General features: G+C 42.7%; 1 protein-coding gene across 1 annotated transcript in view; it reads right to left on the reverse strand.

The window, feature by feature from the left end:
* Nucleotides 1-16,946, reverse strand: part of LOC145342344 (A-kinase anchor protein 17B-like) — a 41,181-nt gene extending 24,235 nt beyond the window's left edge. Inside the window, exons 1-2 of the mRNA XM_080187852.1 lie at nucleotides 16,540-16,946; nucleotides 1,440-2,212 (exon numbers count right to left, since the gene is read on the reverse strand). Coding sequence (XP_080043978.1) covers nucleotides 1,440-2,198 — 759 coding nt within the window. The 5' untranslated portion in view covers nucleotides 2,199-2,212; nucleotides 16,540-16,946. The remainder of the gene's footprint in view (nucleotides 1-1,439; nucleotides 2,213-16,539) is intronic.

Below are 16,946 nucleotides of genomic sequence, written 5' to 3' on the forward strand. Positions count from 1 at the left end.
AACAAAGCTGAAGGAAACTTGGAACAGTCCATAGGGAATCAAAGCCTAAAAATGTTCCCTTCCTTAGACTAAATAGCTATCTTTTTCCCCATTACAATGATATATGGCACTTTTAAACAGTAGTCAGGAAGAAGACTTGCATTTATAAAGCATCATGACCACAGATATCTCAACGTGGTTTACAGCCAATGAAGTACGATGGCTGTTGTCATTAGTCAGAAATGTGTGGAACTCTCTTTCCCCAGGGCGCAGTGGAGGCTGGGTCATTGCATACACACAGTAAGGAGTCTCACCATACCAGGTTAAAGTCCAACAAATTTATTTGTTAGCACAAGCTTTGGGAGTGTTCTTCAGGTGAAAGAAGGAGCAACACTCCGAAAACTTGTGCTACCAGATAAAACCTGCTGGGCTTTAACCTGGTGTTGTGAGACTTCTTACTGTGCCCACCCCAGTTCAATGCCAGCATCTCCACATCATTGAATACATACAAGGCTGAAATAAACTCTCAGAAGAGGGGCCATATGGATTCCAAAAGTTAACTCAATTTTCTCTCTCTACAGATGCTGTTAGACCTGCTGAATTTTTCCAGCATTTTCTGCTCTTGATACTCAGGACTGAGTTAGAGTTTTGGTTGTCAAAGGTTAGACAGAAAAGTGGAGTTATGGCCACATTGACCAGTCATGATCTTATTGAATGGCAGTGCAGGCTTGTGGGGCCAAATGGCCTACGCCTCCTCCTATTACATATTTAAAATTTACTTATTAGCGTCACACAAATAGGCTTACACTAACACTGCAATTAAGTTACTGTGAAAATCCCCTAGTGGCTACACTCCAGCACCTGTTCAGGAACACTGAGGAAGATTTTAGCACTGGTGGAAAAAAACCCACCCAGAAACGGGGAGAATGTGCAAGACTCCGCACAGGCAGTGACCGAAGGACGGGAATTGAACCCTGCACCCTGGTGCTGTGAGGCAGCAGAGCTAACCACTGTGCTGCCCAGTGATGTTATGTAGGAAATATAGCAGACAATTTCCACACAGCAACTCCCACAAACAGCAAAGTGATAACGGCCAGGTCATATGGGGTTTTTTTGTGACTTTGATTGAAGGTTAACTATTGTTCAGGGCACCAGGGATAACTTCCCTGCTCTTTGTCAAAATAGTGGGATCTCTTATGCCCAAGCAAAGAGGGCACAGTTTAACATCATATGCCAAAGGTGGCGCTTCTAACAGTGTAGCATTCCCTCAGTACTGCACTGGAGTGTCAGCCTTGATTCTTGCCCTCAAATCCTGGTGTGGGACTTGAACCTGGGATCTTATGACTTAAAGAGATGACTGCTACCAACTGAGGTACAGCTGACACTGGTCATCTAGTAAAGATCCAGGGAGAACGTAACCACATCCATATCTAACAAATGCAAGTCTTTTAGCACTATACCTTTATGTTACATGCCAGGGCCTTCCCATCGTCCCCTTTGTGCATCAACTTCATTCCCCGTAAAGACTCCATCGCTTTCACGAAGCCCGCACAATCCTGATATTGGACGTAAGCTTCAAAAGTGGGGAGCCCACCAAGGCTAAACGTATTGTACTTCTTTCCCGTCATCTCCTCTCGATAGGGATCCAACATGGGAATGTCAACATTGCGGATCTCGCCAAACTTTCCAAAAACTTTCTGAAGGATCTCTTCCATTGGCTTCTCCCTGTTGAGCTGGTTTGAAGAAAGCCACTTGCAAGGCAGCCCTTCCATATGAATAGTGTCGGGCCTCTCTCCGGGTAAGGCCTCATTCATGCAGTCAGAGCTCTGAAAGAAGGACTCCCAGTCACAAGGGCTTGGAAAGTTGACTTGGGTTACAACGGCCAGAATCTTGGCTGTCTCGTTCATACCGTTCAGTTGAATGGTTTTGTTGTTAAACTTTTCCCACACGGTTTGAACCTGGTTCTTATTTTCAACTTCCACTTCAAAGCGAACAAAGTCCATTGTACTTCGCAAGACTTTGAGCGAGGTAATCTGATCTGGGTACGCCATCTTCTTCAGAATCTCCATCACTTCCCAGTTTGAAATGAGCCGCGGGGATACCTTGGACTCGGGAAATATCACACTGATTGTCAGCCTTGCGATTGGTTTCAAATACAGACACTGGGGAGCAAAGAGTTCCACTGCATCAGAAGTATCAAACAGTCTTGTGGCTGCCATGGCAACATTAAGCTCTGCAGATAAAAAAAAGTAAAGTAATCGTTAGAAATAAAATTACATTCATAAAATTTCCTGCACTTAAAATGGCCATCGGCACCTAGAAGAGTTTTTTTTATTCATTCATGAGATATGGGCATCGCTGGCTGGCCAGCATTAATTGCCCACCCCCAGATGAGAGTCAACCACATTGTTGTGGCTCTGCAGTCACGTGTAGGCCAGGCCAGGTGAGGACAGCAGATTTCCTTCCCTGAAGCACATTAGTGAACCAGATGGGTTTTTCCAACAATCGACATAGTCATCAGTAGATTCTTAATTCCAAATATTTTTTATTGAATATATTCAATTCCAAATATTTTATTGAATACAAATTCTACCATCTGCTGTGGCAGGATTCAAACCCGGGTCCCCAGAACATTACCTCAGTTTCTGGGCTAATAGTCTAGCAATAACACAACTAGGCCACCACCTTCCCATGGTATTATAGTGTCATATCCAGTTTAGTGTCACATTCAATGCCAAGGTCTATAAACTATTATTTATTTTCACTAACAGCTACATGTACTGTATGCATTTAGGCTGGCATGGTGGCACAGTGGTTCGCACTGTAGCCTCATAGTGCCAGAGACCTGGATTCGATTCCCAGCTTGGGTCACATTCTCCCTGCGTCCGTAGGTTTTCTCGGGTGCTCCAGTTTCCTCCCACAATCCAAAAGATGTGCAGGTTAGGTGAATTCATAGAACCCTACAGTGCAGAAACAGGTCCTTCGGCCCATCGAGTCTGCACCAAACACAATCCCACCCAGGTCCTATCCCCATATATTATACCCACTAATCCCTCTAACCTACGCACCCCTGGACACTAAGGGGCAATTTCTTAGCATGGCCAATCAACCAAACCTGCACATCTTTGGACTGTGGGAGGAAACCGGAGTACCCGGAGGAAACCCACGCAAGGAGAATGTGCAAACTCCACACAGACAGTGACCTGAGCCAGGAATCAAACCCAGGACACTGGAGCTGTGAAGCAGCAGTGCTAACCACTGTGCTATCCTCAAATTGGCCATGCTAAATTCTCCCAAACAGGTGCCGGAGTGTGACAACTAGGGGATTTTCACAGTAACTTCATTGCAGTGTGAATGTAAGCCTAGTTGTGACACTAGTGAATAAACTTTACTTTAGTTTTACTTTTAGCTGGATGGAGGAGTGAAATAGACTCTTTGCAGCTTCTCCTTGAATCTAATTCAAAACTAGCCTCCCCATATGTTGGTCGTATGTGTCTTGGAAATGAGTTCAGACAATATCTTTCCAGAGGTGCAACCTCCACCATCTAGAAGAACAAGGGCAGCAGATGTATGGAAATATCACCACCTGCAGGTTCCTCTCCAACTCACTAAGCATCCTGCCTCGGAAATGTATCACCATTTCTTCACTGTCACTGGGTCAAAATCCTGGAACTCCATTTCTAACCAAACTGTGGGCGTATCTACACCAAATAAACTGTGCGAGTTCAAGGAGGCAGCTCACCATCATCTTCTCAATGCCAATTAGAGAGGGCAATACATCTGGCCTTGTTTATGACTTTCACATCCCAAGAATGATTGTTTATTGGTTCGCTAGTGGCCAAAGTAATGCTAGCATGGGGAAAAAAAGTGAAATAATGGCCCCAGTAATGCAGCAGAGTGTGCACTGGGGATAGCACTGCGGGAGTGTTGTCCTTCAGCTAAACATAATCCTAGTAGAGCTTGAGGCTGATACCATTTTGTAGAAATTTTTTATTCACTTGTGGGACATGAGCGTTGCTGAGTGACCAGGGTTTATTGTCCATCCCTAGTTGCCCTTGGAGAGCTGCTGAAAGTCAACTACATTCGTGCGGCTCTGAAGTCACATGTAAGCCAGACCGGGTAAGGACGGTAGATTTCCTTTCCTAAAGGGCATTAGTGAACTAGAGGGGTTTTTCTGACAATGGTTTCATGGTCATCAGTAGATCCTTAATTCCAGATATTATTTTATTAAATTTAACATCTGCCGTGGTGGGATTCGAATCCAGGCGTCCAGAACATTCCCTGAGTTTTTGGATTAATAGTCTAGCAAAATACCACTCGACCTTGGCCTCCCTCTGATTTGCAGAAGCATTTCACTCACGAGCACAGGTACAATTGTTTCCATCCTGGAGAAGATGGAAGAAGCCAGAAACAGGACATTTAGGGAATAGTGATCATTGTATCGTAAGACTTAGTTTAGCTATGGAAAAGGACAAAGAACAGTTGGGAGTAACAATATCTAACTGAGGGAAAGCCAACTTCAATGCAGTGAGAATGGATCTGAGCTCAATAAATTGGAGTTAAAGGAAAACTGACCGCTGAACAATGGCCCACCTTAAGAAAGGAGATGATTTGGGCAAAGTCATGGTATGTGCCCTCAAAAGGGAAAGGTAGGGTAAACAAATCCTTGGGCGGCGTGGTAGTGCAGTGGTTAGCACTGCTGCTTCACAGCGCCAGGGACCTAGGTTCAATTCCTGACTTGGGTCACTGTCTGCTTGGAGTTTGCTTGTTTTCGTCATGTCTGCATGGGTGTCCTCCAGGTGCTCCAGTTTCCTCCCACATTCTGAAAGACATTCAGGTACATTGACCCAAACAGGCACCAGAGTGTGGCGGCTAGGAGATTTTCACAGTAACTTCATTGCAATGTTAATGTAAGCTTTACTTGTGGCTAATAAATAAACTTGAATTTTAAATCCAGAGCCCCTTGGATGACAAAAGAGGTAGAGATTATCATGGTGAAGGAAAGGTGTGCTTATGACAGATGTCAGGTCAAAAATAATGTGAAAACTGGACTGAATGTACAATGCTCAGGGGAGAGGTGAAGAAGCAAACAAGAGAAGCAAAGAGAGAGTATGAAAAGAGACTGGCAGCCAACATAAAAGGGAATTCCAAAGTCTTCTATAGGCATAAAAATAGTGAAAGGATATGAAAGGAGAAGTTGGGTCAATTTGGGACCAAAAGGGATTTACATTTGGAGGCAAGTAACATAACAGATATTAAATTAATACTTTGCACCTGTCTTTCCCAAGAAGGTGCTACCCAGGCATGAGAAGTCAAATAGGACATCAAAGGGTTTAAAATTGATATGGTGGTGGTATTGGATAGGCTGTCTGTATTTCAAGTTGATAAGACACCAGGATCGGATGTGGTACAGGCAAGGATACTGAAGGGGATCAGAGTGGAAATTGAAGAGGCACTGACCATTATTTCCCAGTTTTCCTTAGACTCAGCAGTAGTGCCAAAGCACTGGAGAATTACAGACACTACATTCTTGTTCAACAACAGGGTGTTAAAAATAAGCACAACTAAAGTCAGTTTACTTTCTAGAAATTTCGAGAAACAATAATTTGGGGCAAAATTAATTCTAGAAACAATAATTTGGGGCAAAATTAATAGTTACCTGGGCAAAGGTGCATTAATTAAGGAAAGTTAACATGGATTTTTTAAGGGAGAATCATAAGAACATAAGAAATAGGAGCAGGAGTAGGCCATCCAGCCCTTCGAGCCTGCCCCGCCATTCAATAAGATCATGGCTGATCTGTCGCTTTTAATCGTGTTTAACTAACTTGTTGTAGATTTTTGAGGAGGTAACAGAGAGTGTTAGAATCATAGAATCTACAATGCAGAAGGAAGCCATTTGGCCCATCGAGCCAGCACTGATGACAATCCCACCCAGGCCCTATTCCCATAATGCCATATTTTTACCCTGCTAATTCCCCTGACGCTAAGGGAGAATTTAGCACAGCCAATTAACCTAACCTGCATATCTTTGGACTGTGGGAGGAAACCTGAGCACCCAGAGAAAACCCACACGTACATGGGGAGAATGTGCAAACTCCACATAGAGATCCAAAGCTGGAATTGAACCCGGGTCTCTGATGTTGTGAGGCAGCAGTGCTAACCGCTGCACCACCATGCCATCCCACTGGGATGAGGGAAGTACTGTTGATGTGGTATACATGGACAGGATGAGAGAGCAGTTACTAAAACATACATTTTCCAAGTAAAAGAAACATGGACTACAAGAGCAAAGGAGGGTATGTTGAACTTGTACGAGGCACTAGTTTGGCCTCAGTTGGAGTCTGTGCATCCAGTTCTGGCTACTGCAATTCAGGAACGATGTGAAGACATCGGAGGGAATGCAGGAAAGATTCACAAGAAGGTTCCAGCAGTGAGGAACTTTAGATATGATGATAGATGCCAGAAATTCTGACTGTTTTCCTTGGTTGGAAAGAAGATTTGATAGAGTTAGTCAAAATCATGAGGGGTCTGGACAAAGATAGGGAGAAACTGTTCCCACCATGAAAGGATGAAGAACAAGATGGCACTGATATAGAGTAATTAGCAAAAGAAACAAAAATATTATGAGAGAATGCTTTTTTTACACAGTGAGTGTTAGGATTTGGAACACACTGCCTGAGACTGTGGCGGGGGGGGGAAGGCTCAACTGAAAGAATCTGAAAGGAATTAGACAGACTGGGCTTATTTCCATTGGAGTTTAGATGAGTGAGAGGTGACTTGAAGGAAGTATGTAAGATCCTGAATGGTCTTGATAAGGTGGATGTGGTAAGAATGTTTTCTCTTGTGAATGAGTCTAGGGCTAGTGGGCACTGTTTTAAAATTAAAGGTCACCCTTATAGGAGAGAGATGAAGAGATTTTTTTTTCCTCTGGAGGTTTGTGAAACTTTGGAATTCTCAGCCTCAGAAAGTGATGGAATCAGGGTCATTGAATACTTTTAAGGCAGAGGTAGAATGATTCCTTTGTCAATAAAGAAATTCTGAGGTTATTGGAGGTGGATGGGAACGTGGAGCTCAAAACACACGAAAATCAACCACAATCTTATCGAATAGCAGAGCAAGCTCGAGGGGCCTCCTTCTGCTCCTATTTTGCACTTTTACACACTTGTAAATGGCCCCCTTCTGCTGTACTGTATGACTCTAAATGAATATCACCACTGTATCTCCTCATCTGAAGTAGGCACTGTTGCCCAAAGCATTAGATTATAAGAGTGATGTATCAACCTAACCCTCCAACAACAATATCCAGCCAACTGCCAACCCCAGCTGCCTTCAGGTCAGCATTAAAGCTGAAAAAGTCACTCTGTTCAAGGGTAGAAATACAATGTCATGATCCAGACTGCAACATGACACAGCTGCACATGGTCCAGGAGACTAGGCAGAGGATTTAATCTGTCGGGGGGGGGGGAAACTGTTGAATTTTAGTAAGAAAAATGAAGAAATTATGATTGAATCTAAAGCAACTTTGACTTGATTTATTATTGTCGCACGGATTGGGGTACAATGAAAAGTATTGCTTCTTGTGCGCTATACAGACAAAGCATAGAGTACATAGGGGAGAAGGAAAGGAGAGTGTGTAGAACATAGTGTTACAGTCATAGTTAGGGTGCAGAGAAAGATCAGCTTAATATAAAATAGGTCTGAAAATAACAGAAAATGATGGAAATAACCTGCCGCTTCAGAATTGATTTTAAAAAAATGCAAACTCAAATTTTGGGTTTGGTCCACGCAGCAGATCTCAACTGAAGTTTATAAATGCTAAAACAGTTTTTCGGATCCCTGGGTCATGCACTGTTCCATAGACCAAGCAACTGTCTACAGTTCTGGTCACCCTATTATAGGAAGAATATTATTAAACTAGAAAGAATGCAGGAAAGAGTTACTAGGATGCTACCGGGACTTGATGGTTTGAGTTATAAGGAGAGGTTAGATGGACTAGGACTTTTGTCTCTGGAGTGTAAGATGCTCCAGGATAATCTTATAGAGATCTATAAAATAATGAGCGGCACAGATCAGCTAGTTAGTCAATATCTTTTCCCAAAGGTAGGGGAGTCTAAAATTAGAGGGCACAGATTTAAGGTGAGAGGGGAGAGATACAAAAGGATCCAGAGGGGCAATTTTTTCACATAGAGGATGGTGAGTCTCTGGAGCAAGCTGCCAGATGTAGTAGTAGAGGTGGGTACAATTTTGTCTTTTAAAAGCATTTAGACCATCACATGGGTACAGACAGATATGGGCTATATGTGGGCAATTGGGACTAGCTTACGGGTTTTAAAAAAAAGGGACAGCATGAACAAATTGGGCCATGCTGTAAACCTCTATGACTGACACATACAACTGGCCATCCAAGTGAGCCAATAATCCTTCCCTCACTACAGACAAGTATTTGGCTTTCACCTAACACCTCGCTTAATGACCTTAGCTAATGCTTGAAACTCAAGTGTCAGAGGAATCCGAGTTAAGCACTGACACCTCATCACTGCGTGATGTTGTGGACTAAATAACGGCACCATCTGTTTTTATGGGACTTTGCGATTGTAATCTAGATTTTCCACCTTCTCTCAATTCCATCTCTCTTGCAACAAGCAACTGATTTTTTTTACATGAAACCAGCACATAAATAAATCCAATTAGAATGTTTAGAATGTGAAACTTACTATCAAATGGAGTCACTGAGTCAAAAAGCGCAGAAGAATTTAAGGGGAAGCTAGATAAGCAGATGAAAAAGGAATAGGAGGATACATTTGGTAGTATGAGATGAAGAGGGTGAGAGGAGGCTCATTTGGACTGAATGCTCTGTTTCGGTTCTGTAAATTCTATGTAAATCTATGTTATAAGGAGTCTACAATTCCATAAGACATAGGAGTAGAATTAGGCCACTCGGCCCATCAAGTCTGCACCACCATTCAATCATGGCTGATTTTTTTCTCATCCCCATTTTCCTGCCTTTTCCCCATAACCCCAGATCCCCTTAGTAATCAAGAACCTATCTGTCTCTGTCTTAAAGACACTCAATGACCTGGCCTCCACAGCCTTCTGCGGCAAAGAGTTCCACAGATTCACCACTCTCTGGCTGAAGAGATTCCTCCTTATCTCTGTTCTAAAGGATTGCCCCTTTAGCTTGAGGCTGTGCCCTCTGGTTCAATTTTTCCTACTAGGGAAAACATCCTCTCCATATCCACTCTGTCCAGGCCTCTCAATATCCTGTAAGTTTCAATAAGATCCCCACCCCCCCATCCTTCTAAACTCCAATGAGTACAGACTCAGAGTCCTCAACCGTTCCTCATACAATAAGCTCTTCATTCCAGGAATCATTCTTGTGAACCTTCTCTAGACCCTTTCCAAGGCCAGCACATCCTTCCTTAGGTATGGGGCCCAAAACTGCTCACAATACTCCAAATGCGAGTTTATCTACAAAAACACTACCAATTAAAGCACTCAACCTTTGTTAACATACCTTAAGAATATTGCAAGCTATTTTAGAATTGCTCTCTCAACGGAACAATGTTACTGCAAGGTCAGGAACTCCAAGTATGATGGGTGGCACGGTGGCACAGTGGTTTGCACCGCTGCCTCGCAGCACCAGGGACCCGGGTTCAATTCTGGTCTCAGGTCACTGACTGTGTGGAGCTTTCACATTGCCCCCGTGTCTGCATGGGTTTCCTCCGAGTGCTCCGGTTTCTTCCCACAGTCCAAAAGTGCTTGGTTAGGTTGATTGGCCATCCTAAATTGACCCTAGCGTCTGGAGATTAGCAGGGCAAATATATGGGGTTGTGGGAATAGAGCCTGGGTGGGATTGTGGTTGGTGCAGACTCAATGGGCTGAATGGCCTCCTTCTGCACTGAAGGGATTCTATGTATACAAAAGCTCTACCAACTCAGCTGATCTTTGTCAATGCTGCAGTCAAATCTCTCTCTTTGGCCTAATGGGCTAACAAAATAAAGATAATAAGTCAATATTGGTATTTTGAGTTGTTATCCAGTGACACCTCCCCCACCCCTATGCTGTAAAGCAATAACTAACAGACATCAAAACAGAAGCAAAATTCTGCAGATACTGAAATAATGTAGAAAATGCCGGAAATATGCAGTAGGTCTGGCAGCGTCTGTGGAGAAGGAAACTCTCTCTATTATAAATTCCCCCATTTCAGACTGTAAGGGGCCTACATTTGTCTTCACTAATCTTTTTCCTCTTACATAATTATAAGAGCTTTTACAGTCCACTTTTATGTACTGGGTTTCAAGCACATGGCGTCAGTGGGAAAAAGAACAAGAGAAGGTCTGTGATGGGAGTGGGGGTAGTGCAGGACAGATTAAATCGCAAAAGATCTCATGGTGCAGGGAAGCTGGTGGTGGTAATGGGACAAGGAAAGAAACAAAAGGTATGCCCAGAGGACCTGTGAATGGCATGATAGCAGACATCTGACTACCAAGTAAAGAATTAAGAAAGGAATGACAGAACAAAAAAAAACAAATTAGCAAAAAGAAAACCATAAAACATAACATGAGCAGAAGTGGCAATCGAAAATCCTTGAAATCAATGTTGAGTCTAAAAGGCCATAAAGTGCCTATTTGAAAGATGCTCTTCCTCAAGTTTGCCCTCAACTTTATTGAAAAATATAGCAGACCGAGAACAAAAAGATCAGAGTAAGAAAAGGTAGAGAATTTTGGTATTAGTGTGAGGATAAGTTATTTTACTCCAGATGTGATTCTATTCACACACTAGGAAGCTTCTATCAAAACAAACTTTATTTTAACAATACTATTTAACCATAACAAATGAATTAGCTTAACTTTTAACAACTAAAATATTTAAATGTGACAAGATACAATTCTTAATCATCTCTATTCTTTCCAATTTAAGAAATATTCCTCACGGGCTTTCACTTCTCTTCAAAATCAGCTAGTAAACACTTCTGAAGATAGAGACACCTGTCTTCTGACGCTCAAACAGCAATCCCCAGAGAGAGAGAAAAACTACCTCTTATTTCTTTCAGGGTCAAGCAAAAATGAAACTGTTTTTCCCCTGTAAGCTTGGCTCCATCCATTCATGTGACTTGGTCTCTTATCAATCAAATTAAACCTTATCCTAAGATTCCAGGTAAACAAAAATGCATTAGCTCAGTTTAAAACAAATACCCTATTACCTAAAATCATTTGTTCTTCTGCATTCTCATCATGGAGCAGTCTGGTTTGCAGACAAAGCAGCACCAGATAAATGAGAGCTGAAGTTTAAACATACCCCACACAAGAAACATGATATGAATACATTTCTTAATGGTACATTATCGTCACAATGTTTCTAGTAGCGGTAGCAATCATGCGGGCTGCTTTGCCCTGTAAGGGTACCACATTTCCTGAGTGTTGTTGGAGCTGCACTCATCCAGGCAAGTGGAAAGTATTCCATTACATTCCTGGCTTGTGCCTTGTAGATGGTGAGCAGGCTTTATGGAGTCAGAAGGTGAGTTACTCACTGCAGGACTCCTAGTCTTCGATCTGCTCCGGTAGCCACACTATTTGTGTAGCTAGTCCACTTTACTTTCTGGTCAATGGTGATCCCAAGTAGGTTGATAATGAGTGATTCATGAGCAATATCTTAAATTGAAAGAACTACACACAATTGTGAGACGACCTTTCATCATCAATCTGAAATCAGTTTCTTTCTCCAGGGAAGCTACCAGAACAGTTGAGTGTTTCAGCATTTTCTATTTTTATTCCAGATTTTCAGCATTCACAATATTTTGCTCTCAAATTTGTGTTCTCTTCAACTGCCTTGTGTCTTGACTTATCCACTATATTTAAGGCAATTAAAATATTGCGTGTTTAATGTGTAAAACAAAAATTATGCTAAGCCTCTTCGCAGAAAGGAAATTTTTAGCTTTTTTATAACTCTTTCATGGGATATGTGCATGGCTCTCTGGCCAGCATTTATTGCCCAACCCCAGTTGCCCAAGGATACTTGAGAGTCAACCACATTGCTGTGGCTCTGGAGTCACATGTAGGCCAGACTGGGTAAGGGCAACAGATTTCCTTCCCTAAAGGACATTAAAGAACCAGAAACAATGGTTTCTTAATTCCTGTTTTTTTCAATTGAATTCAAAATCCACCATCTACCATGGTGGGATTCGAACCTGGGTCCCCAGAACATTAGCCTACTTTCTCAATTAATAGTCTAGTGATGATACTACTAGGCCATCGCCTCTTATTGCTAGGTTTCATCTGAGGAAGCCATCTTGAGGGTGAAGACTCAGCTAGTTCCTCAACAAAATGGGAGTTTACTAAATCGAACGGATATTCCAGAATGCTTTCGGCCTCAGACACTTCACCTTTCACTGCGATTGTGGTCAATAATCTGGAAGCCTGGACTAATGATCCTGAGACACTAGTTCAAATTCCACCAGGCTAGTTGGCGAATATAAATTCCAGTAATTAAATAAATTTCAAGCAAAAAGCTACTATCGGTAATAGTACCAAGAAATTATTGGATTCTCATTAAAAATACATCTGGCTTATGAAAGTTGGTTTGCAAGTGCAGCAGGTAATTAAGAAGGCAAATGGAATTTTGTCCTTCACTACTAGAGGGATGCAGTTTAAAAAGAGAGAGGTTGTAGTGCAGCTGTATAAAGTGTTGGTGATGTCACACCAGGAGTACTGTGTACAGTTTTAGTCTCCTTGAGAAACTGGCACTGGTGGGGGTGTAGAGGAGATTCACTAGGTTGATTCCGGAGTTGAGAGGGTTGGCTTAAGAGGAAAGACTGAGTAGACTGGGGCTGTACTCATTGGAGTTCAAAAGTATGAGGGGAGATCTTATAGAAACATAAAATTGTGAAGGCAATAGATAAGACAGAAGCAGGGAAGTTGTTTCCCCTGGCAAGTGAAACTAGAACTAGGGGGCATGGCCTCAAAATAAGGGGGAGCAGATTTAGGACTGAGTTGAGGAGGAACTTCTTCAAACAAAGGGTTGTGAATCTGTGGAATTCCCTGCCCAGTGAAGTAGTTGAGGCTACCTCATTGAATGTTTTTAAGGTAAGGATAGATACATTTTTGAACAGTAAAGGAAACAAGGGTTATGGTGAGCAAGCGGGTAAGTGGAACTGAGTTCCACTGAGTTCTTTCGGAAAGATTTTATTGAATGACGGAGCAGGCTTGAGGGACCAGGTAGCCTACTCCTGCTCCTAGCTCTTTTGTTCATATCAATGTCTTTTATGGAAAGAAATCTGTTATCCTTACAGCCCCATTGCTTCCTCACTGGTGGGGGCTGGTTAAATCCAGCAGATGGACAACCCAACACCTATTCACTCACACCTGCCTCCACAGGAATTGTTTCAGCAATGGAGGTGACTTTGAGTGACCTGCCCTCCAGTGGGTCAATTGAGGCCCTCAATTGGGCAATTACTGCACATTTAATGGCCTTATCCAGTCACTAGCAGGATGAAACTCTTGGTGGGATGGGTCTATGCCAAGCACACAGCCCCATAGGTTTTCTTGAAAGGGCTTGTAGTAGGCAGGGAGGGGTCAGGGTCCCTCTTTAAGGGACCAGGTCCCCGAGTTGCCCTCCCTCCATGACCTCACAAATCTCACGCCAACTTTCCTCCCCCCAAACCCATAAATTGGCAGCCAGCAAGAGTCCCAAATCCCAACCCAAATCCCAATCCAACACCCATGTCCCAACTCAAATTACAATCCAACACCCAAATCCCAATCCAACACCCAAATCCCAACCCAACACCCAACATTTGTATTCCAAGGTTCAGGAAAGCTATCAGTCTCTGATTGGCTGGAAGCACTCAAGGCGAGATCTCCTGATACAGAATGGCAGAAGTATCACCTTGAATCTATTCATGGCCAACCAGCTGCTAAATGTTTGAAAGGCAGCTGATGTTGCCCTCGATGCTTGCCAGCTTGACTTCTAGTGGGTGTGTGTGGGGGTGGGGGCGGGTTGGTTATGGAGAATCCAGTGCCCCAAATAATTCAGTCCAGTATGTTTGACTTTTAAATACTCACCGAGGAGGCAATGGCATTACTGCCAGACTTTTAATCCATAAACCCAGCTTATGTTCTGGGGATCCAGGTTCAAATCCTGCCATGGCAGATGGTGGAATTTCAATTCAATAAAAAAAATCTAGAATTAAGAATCTACTGATGACCGTGAAACCATTGTCGATTGTCAGAAAAACCATCTGGTTCATTAATGTCCTTTAGGGAAGGAAATCTGCCGTCCTTACCTGATCTGGCCTACATGTGACTCCAGAGCCACAGCAATGTGGTTGACTCTCAATTGCCCTCTGAATAAGGGCAACTAGGAATAGGCAGCAAATGGTGGTCAGCCAGCGATGCCTGTGTATTTCAAACAAATAAAAAAAACAGCCATGCAAGCCCCTCTGTTGTCAAGAGGTGCCTCATTTCTACATTCTCAAGGCCAATTAAGCATGGGCAATAAATGTTGGCTTCACCAGTGAATGAATAAATATTCTTTTGTCCACTTTAAAATACACCTGTAGACAATCTAAGAAGATAAGTGCACATTGCAACAATGTAGCTGAAGACTCAGGAGTGACAGCACCATTACAATAGGAGCAAATCAGAAAATCTGGCATTCCCAGCACTGATATTACAACAAGTTACTCACACGTTATCTCCTGTAAGGAAACAAGTTATCAAAATCACAGAATGTACAACAGGATGTACAACGGGATGTCAAGATCATTTGTAACACTTGGGAAAATATGAAACCAATGCAAAATTTGCACAAGAGTTTTGGGAATGATACTTCCAAAAATATTTGCGACCAAAAACCATAACCTATGCTTCAAAAATTTTGAATCACGATGAGATTTGATAAACCTCCCTTAGCTTGATATATAACTGAATCGTTCCACTCATAACCAGGACATTATTCTATTCTGCGGGTTAAATCAATCTTTGAAATTTTATTTGTGGCCACTTCTTTTATTTCAATGTTTTTGGGAATTAACTGTGCATATTGATATCCCAAAATAAACCTCAATTTGAAGAGAAAAGTAATAGCTGCCAATTTTGCATTGCCATGCACTGAAGAAATGAAGCGCTAAATCACACAATCAATTAAAACTAAAACCTAGGTTCAATAAATGCAATGCAACCTTATTGTCTGGGGATGGTTTCATCCGTAACACATCCTTTTTTTCATTCATTTGTAGGACATGGGCATCGCTGGCTAAGCCAGCATTTATTGCCCATCTCTAGTTGCCCTTGGAGGGTAGTTGAGAGTCACGCACATTACTGTGACACTGGAGCCATGGATAAGCCATTCCAGATAAGGATGGCAGATACCCTTCCCTGAAGGACATTAGTGAACCAGATGAGTTTGGTCTTCAGTAGGTTCTTAATCCCAGATTTTTTTAATTGAATTCAAATTCCACCATTTGCAGGAATTGAACCTGGGTCCCCAAAACATTAGCTGAGTTTCTGGGTTAATAGTTCAGCGAAAATGCCATCACAACAGAACTTAACGCTGACACAAATACTTAACTTTCTACGCTGCCCACCAGAACGCACAGCAGATGCACAGGAGCACAGAAGTTACAAAATAGACGGAAGCCATTTGGTCCATTGAACTAGTGCCAATGCTACCTTTCCAGCTGTAGCCATCTTCAGCTGTATTGGAATTCCTGAATAATTATCTCCTGTTCAACAGTTCCTCAACTGTTGCGCCAACCTTTTTCACCCAGAAGGCTATGGGAATCTGGAACTCCCTGCCTGAAAGTGTGGTAGAGGCGAGATCTCACAACATTTAAGTAGTATTTCGATGAGCACTTGAATACAAGGCTACGGGCTGAATGGCAGAAAGTGGGATTACAATAGATAGGTGCTTGAAGGCTGGTGCAATGGGCTGAAGGCATCATTCCATGCTGTACAACTCAATGGGTGGGATTTTCCAGCCACGCTCACCCCAGAACCATTAAATCCCACCCGAGGTCAATAGATATTTGCATGGTCTGCTGGAGTGTGGCAACTTGGGGATTTTCACAGTAACGTCATTGCAGTGTTAATGTAAACCTGCTTGTAATGTTAATAAATAAACTTCAAATTTTAGATGTGACTATGCCAGATATAACACTAGTAAATGCAGTGGCAAAGTGAACTATACAGAACTGCAGACAATAATATGCACAACAGTTTGAATCACGTAACAACAGGTTTTACTTTATTTTCCTGATCCTGAGTCCTTACTAGGATGTCCTTCCGAGGGGTCTACCTTCCCTCCAGCACTGGTCCAACTATTCAAGTGTGCACCTTGAGTTGGCAGCTATCACTGTACCCTCCTGACTCACTGTCTACTAGCATCGTAGCCTTTCCCCCAATCCCTGATACCACTGCCACCCTGGGTGAGATTAATTAGCCACAGACTGATGACCCCTTTCCATATGATCCTCTTTTCTGAGCCAGTTGTCCACAGCAAACGCCCTCACCCGGATCAGTGAACACCATGGTACCGTATTGGAGAAAAGTCTGTGCAACTTGCCTGAGATTAAATAAAGGCCTGTCACTCACACACAGGAGCACAACTCCCCTCGCTCACTGTCCTTTGTAATCCATTCACAATGCATAACTTCGGGCTCGCGTTGTTGTGTTCACATTTGCCTGACATCAAGCGACTGTCTGCTGAAATAATCTCTTTTTCTCTCTCCCTTTAAATAACAAAGGGGGTGTAGCATTAAAAATTCCAGTCGGTGCACAAAGCGACAGTCCAGTCTGCTTGTGCCTGCTGACAGCTGATTTTCATTCCCGACCGTTTGCAGTTCTTGAAGCTAAACATTCAGCAATCAACCCGTGTTGCTCTCTGCAAAAAAAAAGAACAGAACCTTCCCCAGCTGATTCTCAATAACCAAAAAGAATTGAACAGGAAATCCTCAACTGGCAGGGTCAAGA

The sequence above is a fragment of the Carcharhinus amblyrhynchos genome, chromosome 4 (genome assembly GCF_965287045.1).
Source record: "Carcharhinus amblyrhynchos chromosome 4, sCarAmb.v2.hapA, whole genome shotgun sequence".
NCBI classification, from domain to species: Eukaryota; Metazoa; Chordata; class Chondrichthyes; order Carcharhiniformes; family Carcharhinidae; genus Carcharhinus; species Carcharhinus amblyrhynchos.